The sequence below is a fragment of the Barbus barbus genome, assembly GCF_936440315.1.
Source record: "Barbus barbus genome assembly, chromosome: 12".
Taxonomy (NCBI): Eukaryota; Metazoa; Chordata; class Actinopteri; order Cypriniformes; family Cyprinidae; genus Barbus; species Barbus barbus.
The window spans coordinates 30,940,207-30,966,666 of NC_136740.1; the positions used below are offsets into that span (position 1 = coordinate 30,940,207).

Below are 26,460 nucleotides of genomic sequence, written 5' to 3' on the forward strand. Positions count from 1 at the left end.
AGGCCCAGAGGGATACGGGCCGGAGGAAAGATCCTGGGTGGTCTGGGAAGATGTGCTGGATCCCTCCCTCCTGGCCGAGTTTCACCAGAACCACCCTGACTGTCCAGCACTGAGAGGCCGTGACCGACCCCGTCACCGTAATAGGGCGTCAGGAGCCGCCCCTGGAGGATGGGGTACTGTCAGAGAGTCTGTCCCTGCACTCCTCCCGTTCACTCACTGTCTGGTCTTAAACATTGCATGTTGACTAACCTGACCCACTTACCTTTTGTCTACTTACCAGTTGCTCCAGTGTTCCTATCCCTGTTCTCCACCCTTCCTGTTCTCCACCGTCTCCACGTTCCACTGTTACCTCCGGATCCCCTGGAAAAGGAATAAGGACATTCACACTCAGATAAGCCCCTAGAGACATTCCCATTCCCTGCCTGCTTACCTGGACATGCTGCTCATCTCATTCCCCTCTGCTACTACTCAAAATTGTTGATTGTATTGCACTTACCTCTGTTTCCTGTGTCTATAGCACCTTTTTCTTGGTGATTTATTCATTTATTTATTTATTTATTTAATTTTTTTTGGGGGGGGGGGGTAAAAATGAGCTGTTTATATAATGTGTATTGTATACTGTACCATTCTAAACATAGCATACACTAAACTGGATTTATTTCACTATTGTCTTTATACCATTACAGTATTTATTAATAGATTTATTTAATTGAATATTTATTAATAACTTTTTTTATTATTATTAAATTTGAATTTAATTGAACTTTCATTTATTTTAGTTTTTCCTTTTAAAGTTTTAGCTTTTAATTCAAGTAATTCTGTTATTTGCTTTTTTGTTTTTTTCAACTTTTTTCAACATTTTAAATTTTTGTAAAAAAATTTTAGATTTTTTTTTTTTTTTTTTTTTTTTCATTGAACAAAAACAGTAGTTTTGTAGTAGTTTATAGAGTAACAACACTAGATTAGATGAGATACATTGGATAAAGCAATAATTGGTCACTTTATATTAGGTGGCTTTAACTACTATGTACTTGCATCAAACAATAAGTACAATGACACTGTACACTGTACAAACAATAAGTACAATGTACTTATTGTGGTCATATTGTATTGCAAGGCACTTTTGCTGCTTTTGAGGTGAGATACGGGTAAGGTTAGGGACAGGTTTGGTGGTTATGGGTAGGTTTAAGGGTTATAAAATATATGTAAAATATAAGTACAATGTAAGAACATGTATGTACACACTAAGTGCATTGTATCATATTATTAATTTAAATGTAAGTACATAGTAGTTAAGGCCACCTAATATAAAGTGGGACCCAAGAATTAAAGCCATTCATGATTAAACACAAAGAGCACATGAAGTAAACACTCAACTCATGATGTGCTTCAACGGAAGGGTTAGGACTTCAGAAATCTGTCTGAAGTCACATGTTGAGACTGAGATGTGGAGATGCGTTGAGATAGAAGAGCTGATAGCTCATGAGAGTCAGTGCTCCTGCTATCGTTCTCGCTCAATCACTCGCCATCTGTGTCTCAGTTTAAAGCCCGACCGGCTTTGAAAGTGACATGTGCATCTCCGGCCCGTGGCACAGTCTCCAGCGTCTCGTGTGATCACACTCGGCCGTGTGCCACACTATTACTAATGAGAGGAGCAGGAAATGGGATCCATGATCACTGTGGGAGATCACAGCGCTGCGCCTCTGCCGCTGACCTCATTAGCCGGCCGGGGTCAGAGGTCAAGCCGGACCGCGCTCTCTGAGGGGCGTGAAGCCTGATTAGAAAGGAGCGATGAGAGAAGGGAAATGAGGAACGATGAACTGCTCCCAGACGTCTGACGTGATTAGAACTGATAAAGATGATTGATGTAGTGCAGAGAGAATGAATAGCAGATCGTGTGCTCGGGGTCCGGCCCGTCCTGCAGGCAATAGAAATGCTCACACGGGGGCATGATGTGCCTGAAAGCCAACCTGGGGGTGGGGGTGGAGATAGGGGTGTGAATCGAGGAGTGAATCCGTATTCAGAATGGCACGGAAAACAAATAACGATTGCTAACGGTTGCCTGTTACATTACAGCAGATAAAATTTCACTTACCACATAAACAGAGTAAGGAGAGAGATGACTGAGGACGATGGAGAATGATTTGCAGATACTGAGCACCACTGACAATCTAATCTTGTAAAATGTGTGGTAAGTACTGCCGCTCCATAATATAACAGAGTATGTGTGATCACAAATCTCGAAAGTGAAACTAAAAAGCCATGGCAACGACAATCACGGAAACAAGCGAAGATGACACAAGCATATTCAAGCAAAAGCCAACACGGATAAGTTGTGTGAAACAAAGCAAAATCAACGTTACTCACCTATCAAGAAGAAACAACGCAACCTAGACGTCTTATTCGAGCCCTTCATGCTCCTTGAGTTCTCTCCACCGCTGGAAAGCTGATCCGATATTTACGCGGGTCCTACCTCTTGCCTGATCGTAACCTTTATTTTAATGTTTTTTTTCTCTGATATTTTCCTCTTTTTTTTTTTTTTTTTTTTTTTTTATCTGCCATCTCTCTCTATCTATAGTGGATCTGCTAATATCCGTCCTGTGCACTCAAATTGAGCGCTCTCTTCTCTCTATCAGTACAAGACACTCCCCCTTACTGCTGATTGGCTACAAGTGTGTTTTGGGACTCGTTCAGACACTGAACTACCGGTCAAAAGCGTTTTTTCAAAAATCGCTCCGTGCACACTTAAGGAGCGGCGGGCAGGGCTGCCACTACTTAGGCTAATATACATAGCGGAAACCCTGATTAATCCTCTGTTTAACGATGTTGCCTTTCATAGAGACAGTGAGAGGGATGGATCGGGTCATTATGAATCGTCCCTAGTACCATCTGCGCTCCTGGTTGACACTATCAGGTAGGTTTAGGGTTGGGTTTGGTGTAGGGGATATTTCCAACACGATAAAGCATTAACCTTTACCAACACTACCCGGATATGTAAATGATGAACTACCGCAATTCGTACCTCAAGCAGCGTAATAAAAACCCAGCAATACGTGCCTATATCATCATAACAAAAATGTGCCACTGTCATATAAAAAAAGTTGCGGCTCAGTAATTAATTTTTTTAAAGAAATTAATTGTTTTATTCATCAAGGATGCATTAAATTGATCAAAAGTGACAGTAAAGACATTTATAATGTTACAAAAGACTTCATTTCAACTTTTCTATTCACCAAAGAATCCTAAATAAAAATCAAATGTATCACGGTTTCAACAAAAATATTCAGCAGCACAACTGTTTTCAACATTGATAATAATCAGAAATGTTTCTTGAGCAGCAAATCAGTATATTAGAATGATTTCTGAAGGATCATGTGACACTGAAGACTGGAGTAATGATGCTGAAAATTCAGCTTTGATCACAGGAATCAATTACATTTGAACAGATTTGTAATAATATTTCACAATTTTTATTGTATTTATGATCAAATAAGTGCAGCCTTAGTGAACATAAATATACATATATTTTATTTCATTTTCATTTTTACATTATTATACATTGTTTTTACGTGTTTCTATGTATAGGCCTATGTGCATTTTTTAAATGTGTTTTATTGTCATTTTCTTCCACATTGTTGTACTATTATTAAAAATAAAAATTAAAAATAAATTAGTATGTTTATTTATAAAAGATAAAAAATGGGATTTTGCACATAATTCTGCTTATTTACATTGAATATTTACATTTTTTAAATGCATTTTGTATTTTTCTCCACATTGCCTTAACTGATTTTCAGTGACTTAACTTCATTTAAAATAAACTGTTAAAGTCATAAAATAGATTTTGCACATAATTCTGCTTGTTTACAACAGCAGGCAGTTTAATTGTTCAGGACGAACAAGGGACTCATGAACAACTATTACTAAACAAAAAAATCACAGCTGTGGATCATTCAGGTAACAACACAGTATTAAGAATCAAGCGTATGTAAACTTTTGAACAGGGTCATTTTTATAAATTCAACTATTATTTTCTCTTGTGGACTATATGTAAACATCTTTTATGTGAAATATCTCATTCAGGTCAGTACTAAATAAACAATAGCATGCATTTTGTATGATCCCTCTTATTTTGGTAAAATCAACATTTTGCAGATTCTGCAAGGTGTATGTAAACTTTTGACTTCAACTGTGTGTATGTGTATGTGTTTGTGTATATGTATGTATGTATATATATATATATATATATATATATATATATATATATATATATATATATATATATATATATATAATATACATTTGTTTTAAAAAAATATATTTTCTTTTTTTTTTTTTTTTACATTTCTGTACCTGATTTTCAATGTCTTTTCAATTTTATTTTTTATAATTTGTTAATTTGTAGAACAGATTTATCAAATAGTTTTTGCATGGGATTCTGTTTGTTTACACTGAATATTTTACACTTAATAAACATTTACGCATACAGTTGTGAACAAGGTCCAGATTGAACACTTGCCAACATCAAGTAAAACTGGCTTTGGATCGAGTCACCAGTTGGCGTGTGTCTTCATAAAGAAGTATAACACAGCACATGCTTTGAATGGAATGGAAAGAATGATAATCTCAAAGATGTTCAAGCTCTCCAACTAAAGAAAACTTCTGACATCATTCGTCTACCTCAGGACCTCAAATGCATTGTTAATATTAAATGATGCAAGTGGTTCTATGATTTGTATGGCTGTTTTCACACTGTGGGTCACACAAACCCATATTGATGGTCTGTGCAGCAGAAGATCGTGATACAATCAGGCTGCGAGGTTTCTCTGCTTATCGCCCCACTTTTCCTTCGTTATTTGTGCCGTCAGAGATGTTTTTCATATGCATCCAAACTGATGTAACGTCTGCAGGAGCCCGAAGCGTTTCAGAGTATTTTCATCTGTTATTTGCAGTTATTCCCACACTTTTAGACCTGGTTTTGTGCACACGCTGGTTTGTGCCGGTGTTTTTGTGCAGCATTGCTTGATAGCAGCGTGTGATATGCAGCATTGCTCACAGTTGCATCACATTATCACACTGGCACATGATGCCCAGGGCTCACTTTATGCTACGTCTCATTCACACCCTAGTTTCTTCAAATCCTCGCGCAGTATTTCTAGGGAGGTCATGGGAAAGGCTGTGGCCTGTGGGTGTTGGTTTTTCTTTTCTTTTTTCACAGTTCTTAAGCTCCTAATTGAAATGCTCATTAAATGTGCAGCGACGGGGATTTTGGGAGTTGACACGCTGCGTACGTTTTGAGGTTGAAGCGCATCGTTTTTATTGCCTCATTTGTTCCCATTGGACGAATGAAATATTTCAGCGTTTGTCAGTGTCGTGTATCTACTGTACATATAATATGCGTTTTGTGTGCTCCGAGGGGCCGATTGCCTCCCTGCACTTTCCTGAAGCAATAAAGCATTTTCCTGAAGCATTTTCCACATTAAAGGGGGTGAAGCCCAAGCAATGTCATTTAAGGTCAAGTGAATTAAATGAAAGCCTTGGAATATTTTTCATTAAGGATGTGAAGTGAATTTAATAACTTTAAATGAAATGTAGCTAAAGCTCTGGAGTCGTGGGGCTCGTCGTGTGAGGCGAGAGAATAGGGACGGGATGTTTTGCTGTTCGAGACTCGTGCACGGTCACATCAGCTCTTATTTGCTGCTTTTGTTTAGTTTCTTTAGTTTCTGCCAATGAAGGGTCAGTTTAACATTGTGTAACATCTCAACCTGAATAAATAGAGATGTAAAGTTGCAATGCAGCGTTCTTGTAGCTCGATTACACTTGAATGCAAAGTTGAGAAAAAAATATTTCTTCTCTTCTCTTCTCTTCTCTTCTCTTCTCTTCTCTCTAAATCTAATGTTTGCTGCATGTTTTCATAAGGAACAAAATAAAAAGGGTAATTGCAACTTATCTCACAATTCAGACTTTTTGCATGATATAAACTCGCAATTCAGAGATTCTCAAAACGGTGAGAAACCATTAACAAATCTGATTACTACTCACAATTGCAAGTTTGTATCTCGCAAATCTGACTTTATTTCTCAGAATTGCAGGTTTATATAATGCAATTCTGACTTTCATGCGATTTTGAGAAAAAAGGTCAGAATTTTGAGAAGTCGTAATTACCTTTTTTGTTTTTAATTCAGTGTTGTTTATACAGGTCTGTCAACTTCTGGTCATGTTTTTCATGTTAATAATTTAGCATGTTGCATTTCACAACACATTGTAAGGATTCTTTTGACTGATAAACAACTCTAGTGCTTTGATGGAACATATGATGTAAAATCTGCTATTTTACATTGAGAACTAGTTGAGTACTGCTGTGTATTTATGAACATGTAAAGATGTATTGTTGTGTTTGCAGGTGGACTCAGAGGCGCTTCAATCATTGATTCTCTGGACACGCTGTACATCATGGGTCTGATGGAGGAGTATGAAGAAGCCAAGGAATGGGTCCAAAACAACCTGGACCTGAACTCGGTGAGCAAACACGCTTGGGTTGTTTCTCTGTGGATTAGCAGCTCTGAATTAGCTGTGAATCTCATGCTGTCTGAAGCACTTGTGTAAAAGCCCTCTATTGATCCGGAGCTGCGCTGGAATCAATTGTTTCTTTTAACCAACGTCCAGTCCTGGGAATTGAGACCGTTTTGGTCCAGATCAAACACTCGTGAGTGGATGAAAGGCCTCCGTTGTGGCTTTGTGTTGACTGGACTAGATCTTTCAGAGCATGTTCAGGACTTAATGAATGAGCTGGAGAGAGACATGTCATGAGAATCGTCCTGTAATATTAGAGAAGGCGTTCACTCACTGATGTACAGTTCTGAGAGCAAACTGAGAATTGCAATGTAAAAATAGACTACATTAGATTGAATTCGATTACAACTAGAGCCTTTGCAAAAGTTACCGTCATGATGCCAGGATGTTGTCTTTAGTTGCCAGGATGTTGCTAAGTGGTTTATTAGAATATCTGAATGGTTGCTAGGTTACTAGGATGTTGTAGGTAGGGATTAGGCTGTTGCTTAGGTGTTCTGAAGGGTTGCTTGGGCGTTGCTAGGATACAGGGATTTTGTGGGTATTTGCTAGGCTGTTGCTTAGCTGTTCTGGATGGTTGCTAGGGCGTTGCTAGGATACAGGGATGTTGTGGGTAGTAAGTAGGCTTTTGCTCGTGTTATGTGTGCTCATGTTAGTTGCAATGCCATTGCTTATGTGTTCTTGGTGGTTGCTAGGATACAAGGATGTAGTGGGTAGTTGCTAGGTTGTTGCTTGGGTGTTCTGAATGGTTGCTAGGGCATTGCTAGGATACTGAGATGTTGCTTAGGGGCAGTCGTGGTCTAATGGATTGAGAGTCGGACTTGTAACCTGAAGGTCATGTGTTCGAGTCTCAGGTCCGGCAGGGATTGTAGGTGGGGGGAGTGAATAACCAACACTCTCTCCACCCTCAATACCACGACTGAGGTGAGACTCTTGAGCAAGGCACCAATCCCCCAACTGCTCCCCGGGCGCCGCAGCATTGGCTGCCCACTGCTCCGGGTGTATGTTCACTACTGTGTGTACACTAGGATGGGTTAAATGCAGAGCACAAATTCTGAGTATGGGTCACCATACTTGGCCACACACCACTTCCCTTTCCCCCTTTTTAAGTGTTCTGAAAGGTTGCTAGGATACACAGATGTTGCTAGGCTGTTGATAAATGCTTGCTTAGAGGTACTGAATGGTTGCTAGGGTGTTGCTAAATGGTTGCTTAGAGGTTCTGAATGGTTGCTAGGGTGTTGCTAAGTGGTTGCTTAGGTGTTCTGAATGGTTGCTATGTGGTTGCAAAATGGAGCTTACTTGCAAATTTAAAAGAAACAATAAAATTCATGCCAATCAATCCATAATATTTGTAAATGAAATGGTTTTATTTTCAATGAGAGGTTAAAATATAGCTGGAATATTACATTATAAAAATAGAAATAGGCCGCTGACATTGGTCACTCGCTGTGTGTCAGAGAGGCTGATCTAGTTCAGTCGTAGCATTTGCACTTTTCTACTTCAATGACTGGAAGTTTGAATTTCCTCACTCTTGATATTGAGATTTGTGTGTAAATTGGCTTGTTAAACCTGTCATCGCTCTTATTGCATTCTGATGCAAGGCAGCAAACTTCTCGGATCTTTCCTGAAGCTTTTTTGGCAGTTCATTAAAGGCACCAGTGCTGTTTTGAATGTCGTGTCGGTGGTGCATGTGAATGGCGCCTTCTGATTGGTCTTTTCTGAGTGTCTGTGAATGTAAGTGTTCTTCTACCACAGCCCAAAAAAAATACATAAAATATATACAATATAGATATTTCATTTAATTTAATTTCATGTTCGTTCCCATAATTTACCCTATAATGGCTTTAAATTGTAGCTAAACATGAAGCAGCTTAAATCTTGTCTATTTTGAAGTTGTGTTAAACTAATGAAATGTAACCTATTAAATTTCTTTGAATTGCAATATAGTAAAATCCTCTTCCTGTACTGAATTTCACACACACACACACACACAGAGAGAGTTATGCAGTAATTAGATCTCTATGGCAGGACTGTGATGAACGTCCTGCAGGATCAGCAACAGTCTCTCTCTCTCTCGTGTGATGAGCTCAGAGTCCGGTGGTGTAGCAGTGAAGCGTCTGAGGTGTTTGATGGCGAGTTTGTCATGAAGACACACAGTGTAGATTTACTCTGCACACTTTGTCATAGAGAGATCCAGCTTCATCCGTCACTCCTGCAGCTTTCAATCAATCTCCTGCCGCAGCCTTCGCTCTTTAGCTGACAATTTGCTCACTGATGGAGAGCAGAGCACTTCAGCGCGCGACCGTCATGCTCTATGACTGGGAAACCACGCCAGAGAGTCTCTAATCGAACAGATGGCGGCACTCGATGTGTCTGTATCAGTGAGATGGAGACTTATAGTCAACAATTCAAAAGTTTAGAGCCGGGTCAATCAGTCAATGGGCACTGGACCTGAACTGTGACCATTTGACCAACTGAACAGGTGTTAGCGCCTCCTAGTGTCAGTTCAAAGTTTAATGACAGATACGCCAATAGATGATAAACTATTTCTGTTTTCAGGGCTTTTTAGTGAATTCTGACAGAATATTGTGCACATTTATTAATGTGATTTGTTTGTTCATTTATTACAGAGGGAAATATTTAAACTAATTATTTTTAAAAATATATATATTATTTATTTGTGTGTTTGGAAAATTTTGACACTGTGTGTATTTATTTATTTGTCTATCTTTATGAAGGAAAAATTTAACATTCAGATATGTTTGAGATATTTTTTAGTATGTTTAGTGAATTACTGAATATTGTGCTAATGTATGTATTTGTTTGTTTATTCGTGTATTCATTACAGAGGAAAATATTTTAAGATATTATTTAATAATATTTGGTATATAGTGAATTTTGCCAGAATACTGTGTGAATTTAATTTCACTAAATTAAATTAAAATTTAAGAAAAATTTAACTAATCTAATATTATTTCAAAATACATTGTCAAAATATTATTTATTTTATTCATTCAATTATTATTTTATTTATTCATATACCTTAGTAGAGAATATTTTAACAAACTACTTTAATTGTTATTCAAATAATTACTGAATTTATACATAATATTTTGTCAATTTGGTTAATTTTCTCTGCAAAATAGATAAATATTGCTCTTACTACTTTATTTAGTATATTTAGTGAGTTTAGGCATAATGTTTTATTTATTTATCTATATCTACCTTTGCAGAGGGACATAACATAGCTTAAAAAATTTGGTGAATTTAGACATATAGGCTAGTGTAAACTATTTAGTTTTTCATTCGTTCATGTATTGTAGTGCAGAAACTAAAATGCAATTTACAAACTTCTTATTTGCTGAATTGATGTTGTGTGTTGTTTATGATGCTGGAAAATGCTAAAAAGTTTGTTTTGAATGAATGAAGTTTATATTCATACTCCCTCATCATGCACGAGAATCCCAGCAGACATTCACACCTCAGCACTTCTTCTGTTTCTTCCTTCGCTCCTCCGCCGATACCAATCAGACTCTTAAGTGGCTCGTTACGTTTCGTCTGCTTCCCTGAGACATTTGTAGCTCATAAATATGTATATGTGTGTAGAACTCAGTCTGCAGTCCAAGCGTGTAGTCAGATGTTTGATGGATCTGTGCGAGGGGAATATCGGACGTTGGGAGTTGAAGGCGGGCGAGATTGAGGGCTGAGATCGGGTCAGACGAGAGGAAGAATGAATGACTTTCCAGATCCAGCCAGTCAAATGTGATGCAGCATGGATCTTGTAGAACGATAGTAAGATTTGTCTTCCAAATAGCCGGCGTCCGTGAGCAGAATGACTGCTCGTGGGCTGGAATGAGCAATCGGGAGTTAATCCTAGCTTCAGCATGAGGCGAGCGGCCAGGACGAGAGCGTTTATCTTGAGGTCGGAGAATGAATTTATTCAGGGGAATGACTCTAGGTTTTTTTGGAGTTGGAGCCGAACACAAACAGAGCAGAATCCTAATGTCCGTGTTTATACTGCGGGATAGTAATCTGATTAGCTCTATTCTGTGCTGCTGATGTGATTCAGCACCACTTGCCTCAAATCAGCCAATCGCAATCTCAACATAAAGGGTAATTTCTGCTCTCCAAGAAGCATTTTCTTATTACCGTGTCTGATTTGATTGCCCTATTCAGCCGTTCAGATTCTCAGAAACGCGCTCGCTCGTTGGCGACTCTGATGGCAGCCGATGACAGAGTTGATTAACATTTGGAGCATCTTCAGCTCGTTAACGTGACTGGCGCTTTTTTTGAGGCGACTCAACACTTTGCTCAGCACCTGAGTGTGTTACGAGCACAAAAACAACCTGTGTCAGGTGTGCTTAGCAGGCTGACACAAATATGTGCTGTGCTAATGTTCCCATTAAGTTATGAAAATGTTATTTCTGTTGTTCTCTGAACATTCGAAAACATCCAATTTTTGGTTATACATACATTAAGGCAACATTCCAGTTTAGAATTTTGCAAACTTTATGACAAGGGCGTCGAATTTAGTTGGGACTCTATGACGTGTCCCTACCAATATCCAGCGACTACTAAAGTGTCTTAATTTTTTATTTTTTTATTAAACAGTATAAACATCAAACCATTAAGACAGTACAGTTATAAAACAAAACAAAGATGAAAGATGGAAAGAATACACAAAACAGATATTTTTTTTAATGTATAACCACAGTTTTATTTATATAGGCTACCATGGTTAAAGCATATGTATCATATTTATTAAATTAGCTTTTGTGGATGATGGTGGAAGAGCACTTCATTTGCCAGAATGCACCATCTTTGTTGAAGTTCAAATTACAAATCAACTTTTTATGTGTTGTGGTCAATTCAAATCAAACTGAAAAAATTGAATTTTGCACAATCCAGTGTGATTGCTCCATAGGCTATATTTTCCAATGATTGTCTCTTTTTATATCAGTCAGAAAGTTTCTTCATGTTTATATAGGCATTCTTAGTCTGGCTAAGAACAAACCTGCTTGTCAATACCTGCAGGTCATTTGAGCTGAATGTTTTGCGGTCGTGTTGTTTTAGAAGTGCCCAGCATCAGTGTGAGCAGAGCTCTCTGTTGTGTGAAGCGTCTGTCCTCAGATCTCTATGATTGTCTGAGATGTGTGTGAGGTGAACACAGCAGACATGAGGGCCCTCTTCCTCTCCGCTGGTCTCCAGATCAAATCCAGCACAGCAGAACAAATGGAGGCGCATTAATGAAGTCCTGCAGGCTGTGGATGGATTCTGTCATTGTCTGCATCAGGCTTCAGTTCCTCCTTTCTTCTCCTCTACAGCTGGAGCTTGTTGCTATGGAAGCCCTGCTGGATTCAAAGCAAATAAAGCTCCTCGGTTTGCTCTCAGAGCTCCTCATCACCTCACTGCTCCTGTCGTCCTAAAATTAGATTCGAAGAATCAGCTCGCTTTCACTTCATGGGAATTGAAATGACAGGAAAATAAATACAAATGTAATTCAGAGAAATTCTTCAGAGGTTATGCATTCTGGGAAATATAGTGTTCTTCAGCTCTGAAAAACAAAAGTGAATTTATTAAAGCTATATGTTTATATAAGTTTCAACATTCTAATTTTAATCTGTATAATTCTGCATTCAGTTTGCTACCTCTATTGAAATTCAATTCACCTGAAATTTAAATTTCAGTTCTGAATATGACACAATAAAAAAAAAGTTAAATGTTAAAATGTTAAATTACATATCTTTTATTTTTGTATTATTTATATACTATTATGGTATGATATTTTAAAATATTTGATCATTTATCCAAGTAACATATGTTTATTCATTTTTTTATTAATATATAATTTAGCCTTTTTAGTTTTTTTTAGTTTGAATTTGAGATTTTATGTGCTTTTGTAATTTTCATTAGGTTTTGTTATTTTAATAATATTTATATACTATTATGGTGTTTATTAACATTTGATCATTTAAGTTTATTAATATATAATTTTATTATATATATATATATATATATATATAATTTCAATAAAATTATATATTGTTTTTTAAGTTATATATAAATTATATATAGTTTAAGTTTTCGTTATAATTTTAGTTTAAGTTTATACATTTTATCATGTGTTTTTATTTTCATTAGGGTTTTTACAATATATATCTTTATTTATTATATATTTTTATAATTTTTTTTTGTGTGTCAGTAATTTTAGTGCTTCAACTTTTCAGTTTTTTAGTCATGTGACTCTCTAGTTTCTGTAGTGAAAACTGATGCAAATGTCCAGCTCGCTCCTGTGGGGACGTCCTGTACAGCTTGTCTGAATGAGTGACAGTAACTGAGGGGGGCGGAGCTTAGTCTCCAGGAGCGGATGACAGGCATCAGGCCCGTTTCTGCATGGACACGCTTGACATTTTCAGAGATTTGATTCTAAATGTGCATTTGACATTATTGCTTCTCTAACCATAAAGCGCAAATTATATTCCACGGGAAGATACGCATCCTTTGAAGAGGCTAAATAAGAGGGCGGATAATTAGCGTGTTCTTTGAGCTCTTGAATGGAGACTTCCTCGCAGAGAGTCTCTCCTGGGCGTCATCTGAGAGGAGAGAGAGCAGAAACTGATGGGGTTTCCCTCGGTACAGTTCATACATCTGCACTGTTAGACATTTCAAAGGTTTTTACAGTAACGTACTGGCAACACTCTTGCCAGTAAGTTACTGTATTTGATTTACAGTTGCAAGCTGTACTGTTTTACAGTAAATTACTGTAAAATCAAATTCATCAGTATACTACTGTAATTCGTTCATTTTAATATAGATTTCATTAGATTTTATAATTTTATATAGAATTCATTTTATTTTTACTCTACATGGGTACTACTGGCATTCAATTAAAACACAATAATTACAAAACACAATAATTACAAAATATCAAATTCTTTATTTAAAACATTGCATGTATAACAGTGCATCTTCACCATTTCTCCTGTCGGACGTTTTGCAGTGCATTATGTTGTATCCTCTGGATTTATCCTCACGAAGAATCTTTAGGCAACAGAAACATAATGGGGAAAAAAGACAATCAGAGAGAAGACTATTGTTTTATCAATGTATCCCTTTTGTTTAAACTCAAACTACCGTTTATCGATCTCCTCAAACCCAGCAGACTCCATTGACAAACACAGTCATTTTACCACAAATACCATAGTTAAGCAAGCTTCGTTCAAACGCGACAGAAACGTAAGTAAGTCTCCGTGTGTGGGGTCTGACGTCACATAAAATTCCCATGATGCAAAGGTTATTACAGTTATTTACTGTAAAGGGAATTTGCAGTCTTATACTGGGTGATATACAGTAAATAACTGAAAATTACAGAAATGTCTAACAGTGTGGAGCAGATGTTCATGATGTTTACAAAGCAACTAAAAGAGTGTGTTTTCAGAGATGCCTCTGCGGTCAGTTTTGACTCGGCAGAGTAAATAATTAGTATTATTGGTGGTGTACCGATTGGGAAATCTGAAACCGATATTGGTATTTTAACACTTTCCTTCAGTTTAACTACCACTGCTTATGTTACTTCAGGTATAATCAGTTATGCATTTATATTTGCTTCTTAATTCATTCATTACATCCATTTGCAGCAATAGGCAGAATAACAGTACTTTGCATTGTGACCAGGGTTATTTTAGTTAACTAACTAACCAACCTACAAATAAATAAACACACACACTTACTTTTCCTGAAATTAAATAAAATATAAAAAACATTAAAAAAAAAAAATTATTTCAGCTAGCTGCCAAAACAACTTTTCTAATTGTCGCTTGATCTTCTAAAATAAATAAAACTGAAACTAAATTATTAAAAACGATAGACATATCTAAATAAATAAATACAATAAAAATGACAAAATTACTAACACCCCAATTAAAAACAGGAAAAAAACTAATTCAAAATATTAATAAAAACTATAATGGTGTCTCAATGATGCTCAAATAACACTGATTGTGACTGTTTTCATCACATATTTAACCCCCCAATTCTCATTATCATAATGCAAAGAAATCTCATTACTATATTTTTAAAAGTTATATAATACTGTTATTAAAAACTATATACACATTTAAAAATAAATAAATAATACAAATAACAAAAACCCAACACAGTTGCTAACTTTAAAAGTCAAATTAAAATTAAAACAGAAAATATAAAAATAAAAAACTAATTCAAAATATTAATTAAAACTATAATAGTATTCCAATTATCCTAAAATGTCACTGTGACATAATTTTAATGTCTCATTTTACCTCGCAATTCTCATTATTATAATGCAAAGAAATCTCATTACTATATATATATATATATATATATATATATATATATATATAAATATATATAAATATATATAAATATATATATATATATATATATATATATATATATATATATATATATATATATATATATATAAATAATTTTTTTTTTTTTTTTTTTTTTTAAAGCCAGCGTAGTTTAAATTATACTTATAGAATTTTGGTATAAATAAAATATGCTATGTCTGTACTGCCTTTGATTAATGTTGATTGAAATTTTCAAAATACATTACAAAAATTAGAATTTTGGGGGTCAGATGTGCCACGTTACACATTTTCTGTCACAAGTACACATTTTCTCAAAGTAGTCTGCCAAAAATATCATTTGTAAATGATGTAATTTGGTCTGGACATGATTCTTGGCAGAAAATGTGTTATTCATCCTAAAAACAAAAAGCTGTCAATAACATAAACCTAAGGGTTGATATTGAGCAGTGAATCAGAAAGTTCCTCAGATTTGAATAAGTGTTTATTGGCTCAGAGTTTAAAGGCAGTTCTCAAGCGAAGCCCAAAAGCAGCTTCCAGCAAACCTTTGCAGCTCGTATCAGTTTTACAAACACTAAAGTTTAACAACCAAACAAAAGCCGTGAGTAAATCACACCGCAGGCGGCGAAGGCCCCTGGCAACAAATAAATGTTCCAAATCTCACCTCAGTGTTTCTTCCAGACTTCTATTTATTTCTTAATAGTTCAATTAGTCTTCCCGATTGCAGTTTAATGAATTTCAAATTGATCTTGATGAAGTTGAATCTGATCTTCAGTTGTCTGTCGCCGCAGCAGAATCCCCTCGACGGCTGAAGTGTGAACAGACTGTCCAATGTGGCTGTCGCAGGTTTGTTTGCTTGTGAATTTAATTAACTCACCATTACACGTCGGAGATTAGGTAGCAAATGAAGTCAGATGCATCATAGGCTCCATTTACACTGAAAGGAACAGTTCACCCAAAAATGACAATTAGCTGTAAATGTCCTCACCCTCAGGCCGTCCAAGATGTAAATGAGTTTGTTTCTTCATCAGATTTGGAGAAATGTAGCATTGCATCACTTGTTCATCAATGTATCCTCTGCAGTGAATGGGTGCCGTCAGAATGAGAGTCCAAACAGCTGATAAAAACATCACAATAATCCACACCACTCCAGTCCATCAGTTAATGTCTTGAGAAAACAAAAGTTGCGTGTTTGTAAGAAACAAATCCATCAATTAGACATTTTTAACTCTAACCCATCCCTTCTGGTCAAATTACAAGTCCATAATCCATAATAACACTTCCTCCAGTGAAAAAAGTGGTCTGGTCTGAATAAGGAGAGAAATCTGCACAGATCAAGCACCGTTTACAGAACAATCCAGAACTGCTCTAAACAAATATTTGTGTGGATTTTGATGTCCAATATAAATGTACTGACAGCATCTAAAATATTATGTATTTAAGCTGAAAAAAAAAGTTAAATATTTACATTTTGGGGGGGGGGGGGCAGTGACCCCCTGTCAACAAGCTTGGCCCCCCTAAATTTGGAATCATATTACAGCAAACAATTTTGGGTGAAATGCGCAGTTTGTCCTGTAAACTATGTGTATATATAAAAAAAATCAACAGCTGCTAAATTCAAATCTGCATTCGCTGGCTGGCACAGAGCCAGAGACACGCACGTTTTTAAAGCACTGCGCATTATCGCTGAAACACGCTGTTTCGTCACCGCGCACTGGCTGACTGAATTCTCTGACTAATTCTCTCATCAGAAACAACAAAGTGAAGATATAAGTAAGATGTTGGTTTTGATGTAGATGTAAGTACGAATGTAAGATTAATTTCACAGTGTAAACCGCTTTAGAGATTATTATGGCAGTTTTTGAGAGTGCTTGAACTCGCTGGACTGAAGTGAAAATGTTCTTTGCTCTCTTTTTGTGCTAATTAGTAACTTACAATGTTTTTATTAAATTCACATTAAATACAAAGTCAGTCGTATTAAAAGTATTTTATGGCATGACACCCGTATCTGGTACTTAAGTAAAAAGATGGGCTTTTATGCGTAGTTAATAGATTACAATTATATTATTATAGACCAAATAACAATCTATAAAGGTGCAAAATGCCTTTATTTACACATTTGAGAATCAAGATATTTCATTATATATTTTAGGGATATATCGAATAAAAAAAAATAAAACCACTGCTGAAAAAAAACAATAGACAGCATTACAAAATTAGTAATGGTTTTGTTGGTTATAATGGGACATGCATTGGTTTTACTGGAAACTGTAATGGACTCTGTTGGTCTCTACTGGTAATTGGTTGCCTTCTATTGGTGGCTTGTTAAACCAATAAATCCTAATGGGATATGTCCAAAAATGGTATTTGTAGTGTAAACCATAAAAAAAAAATCATTAGGGACATAAGCATATATCAGTTATACAGTGCTGTGTGTCACATGACAAGCATGAGAGCACCCCCCCCCCCTTTACTCGTGCCCCCTCAAAAATAATGAGTGCATAATGCACCTGACACAACAATACAAAATTATTGGTTAAATAAATGACAAATAAATAAACAATATTTAATTTAGTTGAAATTGTTATAGCCTAGATTACTTTCAGAGATTGCGGTGAGACATGACATGGTGATAAATTACTGATTGAATAATACTTAAAGTAGGTTAAGATGAATTTTAAAATTGTGCCCCCTAAAAGTGGCTCCTGTCTACCCCCCCTCCCCCCATCACCATTTAGACTCCCAAACATAATGTAACCATTTTTAGAGAATATATAAATATTATTTATAAAAGGTAACGGATAGAAAGATATAAGCCTTTAATGAAACTTTTATAAAAATATAGCAATAAAAAGATATTTTGAGCTGCTAATCCCACTCTTGCCTTTAAACAAACATAATATTAAAAAAAGTGCAGTATAAAAAACATGAGACAGACCAGTGCAATCACAATAATTTATTGCAAAAATATATATATATATATATATTTCGTGTGTTCGAGTCTCAGGTCCGGCAGGGATTGTAGGTGGGGGAGTGAATAACCAACACTCTCTCCACCCTCAATATCACGACTGAGGTGAGACTCTTGAGCAAGGCACCGAACCCCCAACTGCTCCCCGGGCGCCGCAGCATTGGCTGCCCACTGCTCCGGGTGTGTGTTCACTACTGTGTGTACACTTGGATGGGTTAAATGCAGAGCACAAATTCAGAGTATGGGTCACCATACTTGGCCACACACCACTTTCCTTTCCATATATATATATATATATATAATGGAGTTGTGTGGATTATTGTGAGGTTTTTATCAGCTGTTTGGACTCTAATTCTGACGGCACCCATTCACTGCAGAGATTCACTGCTATATTTCTCCAAATCTGATGAAGAAACACTCATCTACATCTTGGATGGCCTGAGGGTGAGCACATTTATCAAATTTTCCCTTTTGTGTGAACTATTCCTTTAAGGTCCCTGACGAGTAAAGAATGAACTTTCATGAAGTCGGTATAACATTGTGTTCTGATAAATATCCGATTAAATATCGAGCATGAGTGTTTCACAAGGTCAAATGCACCTCTTCATTCTCTGGTCAAATATTCTGTGTTTTTGTGGTTTTAATGCACATGTTTTCACCAGACTTGTGCCTTTCCAGAATCAATGTATTAATAATTCATGCTATAGTCAGATAGGTGGTTCTGTGGGCCGGGATAATTTATTTTAATAGTGGGAGTACATGACTGATGAAGGTGTCCTGAAACTAAAAGATTTGAATATACAGAATCATCTGGCCCACGCCAGCGTCCTGCTCGAGGCTTGACTTCAAGGTGAGGGAAAAATCGATACTGGAGAAGAGGAGAGGGAAAAGTGTAAATCATGGAAGTTGAGTTGAGAGAGTTTGTGCATGACTGGGTCTGATTGCACAGGCAACACATCTGAGCTTTGTTCTTTGAGGAAAACAAGCCAGAAATACTGATGACTCATCTATGAGATGGATATTCAGAGTTTTGTCTAATAAAATATAGTTCATATGTCAGCCTGGTCTCACAGCTGAAATTTACTCTTACAAAACATACATCTTTTGTTCACTTGGAGAGATGCTGAAACATACGATTTGGATGTTCTTACAACATCTAAAATGTAAACATTACATATTTAGCTAAATAAATGTTTAATATTTACAAATCCTTGATATCAAGATTATTTGATAAAGTTGCACTTTTAACATTTTATAGATACATTTTAGACTCCCAAACCAAAATCTGTTTTATAGAGAATATATATATAAAAAAGTAATGGACAGAAACATGTAAGCCTCCAATGACCATTTTGAAAATAATATAGCATCAAAAATAAAAATTTGGAATGAATGGATTTATTAATTTATTTATTTTCAGCTGCATTTAGTGGCTTATCCCATTCCAACTTCTAAACCTAATATTTTTAATAATTTCTTAAAAATGTTTCATATTTAGTGCAATCACCCTAATTTATTTATTGCAAAATCTATATTATATTGAATACAAAAAATTATTTATAAAATCAAAGGACAGAAATATGTAGGCCTCCAATGACAATTTTAATAACAATATAGCATCTAAGCAAATAAATAATAAAAGAAAGAAAAAAATATATATTTCTTAATTCCTTCATTTGTTTTATTTACTGGCTGTATAATACAGTAGCTAATCCTACTCAACCTCTAAACCTAGTATTTTTAATAATTTCTTGCAATCGCAATGTATTTATTGCAAAAAATTTCAAAGAAAAAAAAAGTAATATGACGACTGAATAAAATCAAATCAAAATAGCAATGCCATGCATTTAAAGATTTGTACATTATGTTTAAAGTTGCTCAACTGTAAATAATTTAAGTAATAGAAGCTGTCAATACATTAATATTGTATGTTTCATTGTGGTAAAAATACACACATGTATTCAACCTCAGTGTTTAATGGAATTGTAGTCATTCCCTCATAAAAAATGTAAATGTACAGTCTTGTTTTTTTTTTTTGTTTTTTTTATTCCTTATTTTCAGATGTGTTGTTTTAAGTCATAGTTTGTAATGTGATTGGTTTCAGAGCAGGTTGCTTTGGTTCAGGATTTGAGCTTCTGTGAAGAAAACAAATGAAAGTTGAGGCTGCTGAACAAGTGCTCAGTCTCTGCTGTGCTCTGTTGTGTAAAATAAAATCAAGTCCTGCACCATTTTTCCTGTTGACATGTTTTCTATTGAAAGTGGAAGTTGGGACACACTCAGAAAAGGTTGAGCGGCCTACAGCGGAAAGCCTAGAATCGCTGCTGGTAATGACTTTCTCTTGCGCTCGCTGTTGTATTGACAGGTGAGCGTAATGCAGAGAGCAAGAGATTGCGAGGAGGGCGATCAGCTGTAATTGGCTCTAATTACTCTGGTGGGTCTGTCTTAATTATGAACCTAGTCTTTTAATTTGGCAGGAAGCATTTAAGTGGATGAGCTTGAAACATGTCCAGAGGAGATTTATTGTTGCTCATATTGTATTGTTCAGGACCAAAGAGACCATTTTTTTGAAAATGTTTATTTATTTATTTTGGAAGAAATAAATACAATAAAATAAATAGTGTGTGTATATATATATGTATATGTATAGTATGTGTATATATATATATATGTAAATATGATTCATTGTATGATTCATTTCAGCAAATGCATTTTTCTCACTTCACACGGCTGCAGTGTTTGATTTAGTTTTTCACTTTAAGAGCACTATACACTCCAACAACATGAAATGTTCTTCTCAAAGTAGCCTCTTGATACCCTCAACATAATGGATCCATCTGTGTTCCAACTCTATCTAAATAAATGAGAGTCTCTGAAGATCTCCAGGCTGTCAGTGAGGAATGAGCTCCTTAAAGTGAAGGTGACCTGAAAGTGATGGGAATTAGACTCCGAAGAACAGCCAAATGAGAGTATCACTCATGCTGTCTGTGTCCTGGAGCCTCTGAAGATGTTGAACCCATAAGAATGAAGACACTTGTGAATTCTTAAGAGTGATTCACACATGAAGCCAGTTGTTTTTAAAGAGAACTGGTGTTTCCAGTGATGTGAAGGAGTTCGCATGATGTTCCCATGATACAGTACCTCATTTTATTGCTTTAATTCAGCCATAAACTATACTGTATGTTTGAACCAGAAACTGATTCCAAAGAAGAACAGGAAGAGCAAATTAGACACGCAACAGTAATAGCACATCAATTTGGGGTGAGAAATTACTCCCGGAAGATCATTTAAAGTCATTATTGTGTTAAATGAGAAAAGTATTAAATTGACATTACAAAAAAGAAGCTTTAAAACAAAATATCATTTATTATACGTAAACCTTTAAGCTTGCATTTAGGATTGCATAAATAATGCTGAGATTGATTTCAATGGGAATTAATGTTTTTTTATAAATATTGAAATTTTTTTTTTTTTTTTTTTTTTAATGATAGTTTAAATATGAAACTGAAATAAGTGAGTCATTCATTCAACGGATTCATTCAAACTGCTGATTCTATCAGAAATGAAGCAGGTGATTCATTATGAACGAGTCACTGAATCATTGACTCTCGATTCGTTCAAAACCAGATTCATTCAGTAACGAAACAGCAGACACACAACAGTTTTGCTGTGGCTTTGTTTGGAACTGTTTTTGTTGACAATACTGACAATGCTGTGTCTAAAATGTAAGCCATTATTCACTTCTTGTTTACTGAACTGTTGTTTAAAATGAATTTCACATTTGCATTGGTGCAGATATTCAGGGGAAAAAAAACAGCACTTTTGCTTGTGTGATACTGCTAAACTGTAACGTATGATATAAATATAAGCCAAAAACCCATACAGGGGCATGTTTGCCCTCATATCTTGAATTTTAGGGGTATATAACCAGTGTTGGGGAAAGTTACTTTTAAAAGTAATGCATTACAATATTGCGTTACTCCATGAAAAAGTAATTGTTACTTAGTGTTATGGAAAGGAATGTGTTATTTTATTTTTGCGTTAAAAGCAATGCATTACTTTTCTAGTTACTTGAAAAAGTAATCTGATTACGTAACTCACGTTACTTGTAATGCATTACACTGTATATGACTACATTTTATATAGCCACATCACACATTCAGTCGTCCTGCATTATGCACATCAGCAACTACATCAATATAAGATGACGTACAGATCTGGCTGGGACGGGCATATTAAATGCATTCATTTGAACTTTTGAGCCGTTTATAGTTGACGGGTTTTGTTAAATGTGCATTTTTGCGACTGTCTTTGGTACTCTGTAGTTTTAACGATTAAAGCAATGGTTTCAACTGATGAATTTGCACATGGTTTGACTTTAAGTATATTAAAAACACCAGATAAGCATGCAAGCATGAGCAAAAACTTGATTGTCACCACACTTTAACAGTATGTAATGTGTCATGCACAGCTTCATTTTGAATACAAACACATTTCTCTCCGTAATCTTCATTTTTTAGTGCAAAGAGAGCTGAATGCAAGCAACATCTTATTAGAATGACATTTCATTTTTACTTCCAGCATGACCCATTCGAGCTCGGGCCAGTTCCACATTGCACTGATAACATTATGACTCCCAGCAGTCGGACACCAGCTACAACCAACAAAACCACGATCTGCCGACCTCCAGAGAGAGAACGTCTTGGTTGGAGATAGATGTGATGTCTACTCTATAATAGGTCAATTTTGATGATCACTGAGGGCTAATTACTGTCTTTAATCACAGCCCAGTTTGTGTGGATCTCTCTTACTCATTTAAGCATGTTTTTGCTGGACTGTTAGAGTCGCCACATGTTAAGTGATGACAGGAGCAGTAGATCTAACACATCCGTCGACGTTTGCCAACACCTGCCTGACAGTTTAGCGGGAATCAAGAAATCACTTGGTTCACTATTTCTCACACATTCACTAGTGCAGTGACACTAAAGCGCTAAAGTTGCACATGAATGTAAGACTGTTCTGTCTGAAACCTAAATACTGCCTACTACTTTTTAAAAATAGTGAAAACCAGTATGCATTATTCCACAATTGTTTCGGACAATTAACGTTAAATAGCCTCATCATCATGTTGCATGTAAATGACAGCTGCCTGGGAAATTATACCTACAGAAATTAGTGCTTAATTTATTTTAATGTATAGATTCAGTAAGCATGAATCAGTACAATAAATCATTATATTCAAGTTTTGATTTTAAAATCATCGGAAAATTATGTGGGGAACATTTTGTGGTGCTGTATGAAAAATTGAACTTTTGATAGCTATTATTTGTTTTGACTGTTTAAGTTGAGTAATATGTCTGACTAGAGGAAAAAATATATTCCACATATCAGAATAAACTGCCATAATTAGTCAAAATTAACTAAATATTTATTTATAATTAAATTGTAACACACACACACACACACACATATATAGTATTTATATATGTTTACTATATATTTAGTTATATATACTTCTAATTCCAACTCATGAATTGAAAAGGAATGATTGGAAATTAAAAATGTATATTCTGTATTTGTGTCAAAAAAAATCTCAGTTTGATAAAATAATGAATAAATAATACAGTATGTCAGTGGTCGGCAACAGGCGGGCCAAAAGTGGCCAACCAGCACTAATATCTGGCCCGCTCCAGCAGCCAGATTATTTTGATAGCGGCTGGTTCTGAAATAGATCTGTCATGACAGCAACAGTTACTCACAATCAGAGTACGGGAGCGCAAGTGGAGCGGTGTGATTTTGACTGGAGCAAGGAGTGGATTTTTTAAAGGTCGGAGTGTCACGGTTTTCACTCGCTCCAATAGCGCTCCATCACGAGTACAATTCATGCCAACGACCCGTAATATAACTGCATATTTAGCAAGAATTCACATGTTAAACATATTTAGCTAGCTAAATAGAAAAGAATCACTCAAATCAGAAAGAATGTGAAGGCTATGATGACTGCAGTGGACATAAGCGGGAAGTTATATTTCTCAAGGAATTTATTTGTTCCTTCTGAATATTTTCAGCTGACAGCTGACTTTTTTTCCTCAGAATTGCGTGATATAAAGTCCTAATTCTGAGAACATATGTATTTCTTCCCCCCTCAAAACTGGACTTTAACCTGCAATTCTGACTTTATAACTCAAATTGTGAGTTTGTATCTCTCAATTCTGTGAAAAAAAAAAAAAGTCAGAATTGTGAGATAAAAAGTCACAATAACCTTTTTAAAAAATGTTATTCAGTGGTAGAAACGGGCTTCCATAGAACTGTGATATTTCAAACATAGCCTACTGAAATACTTTAGACGCGGAGCGGTGTTTCTGATATCAGTGAGGGCGGAGTGATTATTAAATGCTAGGAGTGCGGAGGGGAAATTGTTGATCCTCCACTCCGCTCACATACTCTGATCGGACACCGCCACACTCCACTCCGCTCACATACTCTGATCGGACACTGCCACACTCCACTCCGCTCACATACTCTGATCGGACACCGCCACACTCCACTCCGCTCACATACTCTGATCGGACACCGCCACACTCCACTCCGCTCACATACTCTGATCGGACACCGCCACACTCCACTCCGCTCACATACTCTGATCGGACACCGCCACACTCCACTCCGCTCACATACTCTGATCGGACACTGCCACACTCCACTCCGCTCACATACTCTGATCGGACACCGCCACACTCCAGTCCACTCACATACTCTGATCGGACACCGCCACACTCCACTCCGCTCACATACTCTGATCGGACACCGCCACACTCCACTCCGCTCACATACTCTGATCGGACACCGCCACACTCCACTCCGCTCACATACTCTGATCGGACGCCGCCACACTCCACTCCGCTCACATACTCTGATCGGACGCCGCCACACTCCACTCCGCTCACATACTCTGATCGGACGCCGCCACACTCCACTCCGCTCACATACTCTGATCGGACACCGCCACACTCCACTCCGCTCACATACTCTGATCGGACACCGCCACACTCAACTCCGCTCACATACTCTGATCGGACACCGCCACACTCCACTCCGCTCACATACTCTGATCGGACACCGCCACACTCCACTCCGCTCACATACTCTGATCGGACACCGCCACACTCAACTCCGCTCACATACTCTGATCGGACACCGCCACACTCAACTCCGCTCACATACTCTGATCGGACACCGCCACACTCCACTCCGCTCACATACTCTGATCGGACACCGCCACACTCCACTCCGCTCACATACTCTGATCGGACACCGCCACACTCCACTCCGCTCACATACTCTGATCGGACACCGCCACACTCCACTCCGCTCACATACTCTGATCGGACGCTGCCACACTCCACTCCGCTCACATACTCTGATCGGACGCCGCCACACTCCACTCCGCTCACATACTCTGATCGGACGCCGCCACACTCCACTCCGCTCACATACTCTGATCGGACACCGCCACACTCCACTCCGCTCACATACTCTGATCGGACACCGCCACACTCCACTCCGCTCACATACTCTGATCGGACACTGCCACACTCCACTCCGCTCACATACTCTGATCGGACACCGCCACACTCCACTCCGCTCACATACTCTGATCGGACACCGCCACACTCCACTCCGCTCACATACTCTGATCGGACACCCCCCACACAAATGTGGCTTTTTGTTAATGACTGTCGCAGGATTTTACACAGAGTAACAGCTCAATACCAGTTACAAAATACACTGTAACAGTCTGTCACAGGCAATTCTGGTTGCATTTTTCATTAATTAATATCTTACATTATCTTTTGACTATGCTCTGGTCCGCCATGTAGTTGTGAAAATGTATTTTGGCCTGATGCCAAACTTACTTGCTGACCCCTGCATAGACCCCTATGTACTATGCAGAAATAGTGAGGGTTGAACGCCGGCATGCTATTCTGAACCCAGCTGTGAGTTTCCTGCGAACAGACTTTGTCTACACACTACAGATCCTCTTGTGGCTAATCATATTAGCACATTCCTGCATCGCCTCTCTTCCAAACCAAACCGGGCAGAACGGTGTCTAAATCTGTTCCTGTTCCACTCAATGCTTACCAGCCTGTGAGGTACAGAACAGCACAACAGTGCTGTGTCTCTGGAGCGCTATAGGAGCTTTCAGCGTGTTGTATTTTTAGCCGCAGTAATTTTATTCATTATCTCAGCACAGTCCATTTTTGTGCTACTAACAATAGCATCTCTACAGCAGTCTTCCTTGTGCGCTGCCTGCCAAACGTGCAGGAATTAAAATGCTAATTTGATGCCATTAGCTTGACAGTGCAGCCATTACCCATGACCACACCACAGCCCAGAGGTCCGGCGGTTACAATAACGCAACGCACCTGATTGAAACCACCGGCTATTATGGAGTGCAGAAGTGAAGGGTAATGGACAGGTTAAAGCAAAGTCTGGCTGATTATGTTCTTTCAGTTTTCCCAACAAAATCCTGTCACTGTAGGGGGAAAAAAGACAAAAAGAACATTCATA

General features: G+C 37.1%; 1 protein-coding gene across 2 annotated transcripts in view; it reads left to right on the plus strand.

Annotated features, from left to right (window-relative positions):
- The window catches only part of LOC306878076 (mannosyl-oligosaccharide 1,2-alpha-mannosidase IA-like), a 224,818-nt gene that overhangs the window by 136,191 nt on the left and 62,167 nt on the right, over nucleotides 1-26,460 (plus strand). For both annotated transcript variants that reach the window (XM_079430174.1, XM_079430173.1), the window contains exon 3: nucleotides 6,404-6,519. In XM_079430174.1, coding sequence (XP_079286300.1) covers nucleotides 6,404-6,519 — 116 coding nt within the window. The remainder of the gene's footprint in view (nucleotides 1-6,403; nucleotides 6,520-26,460) is intronic.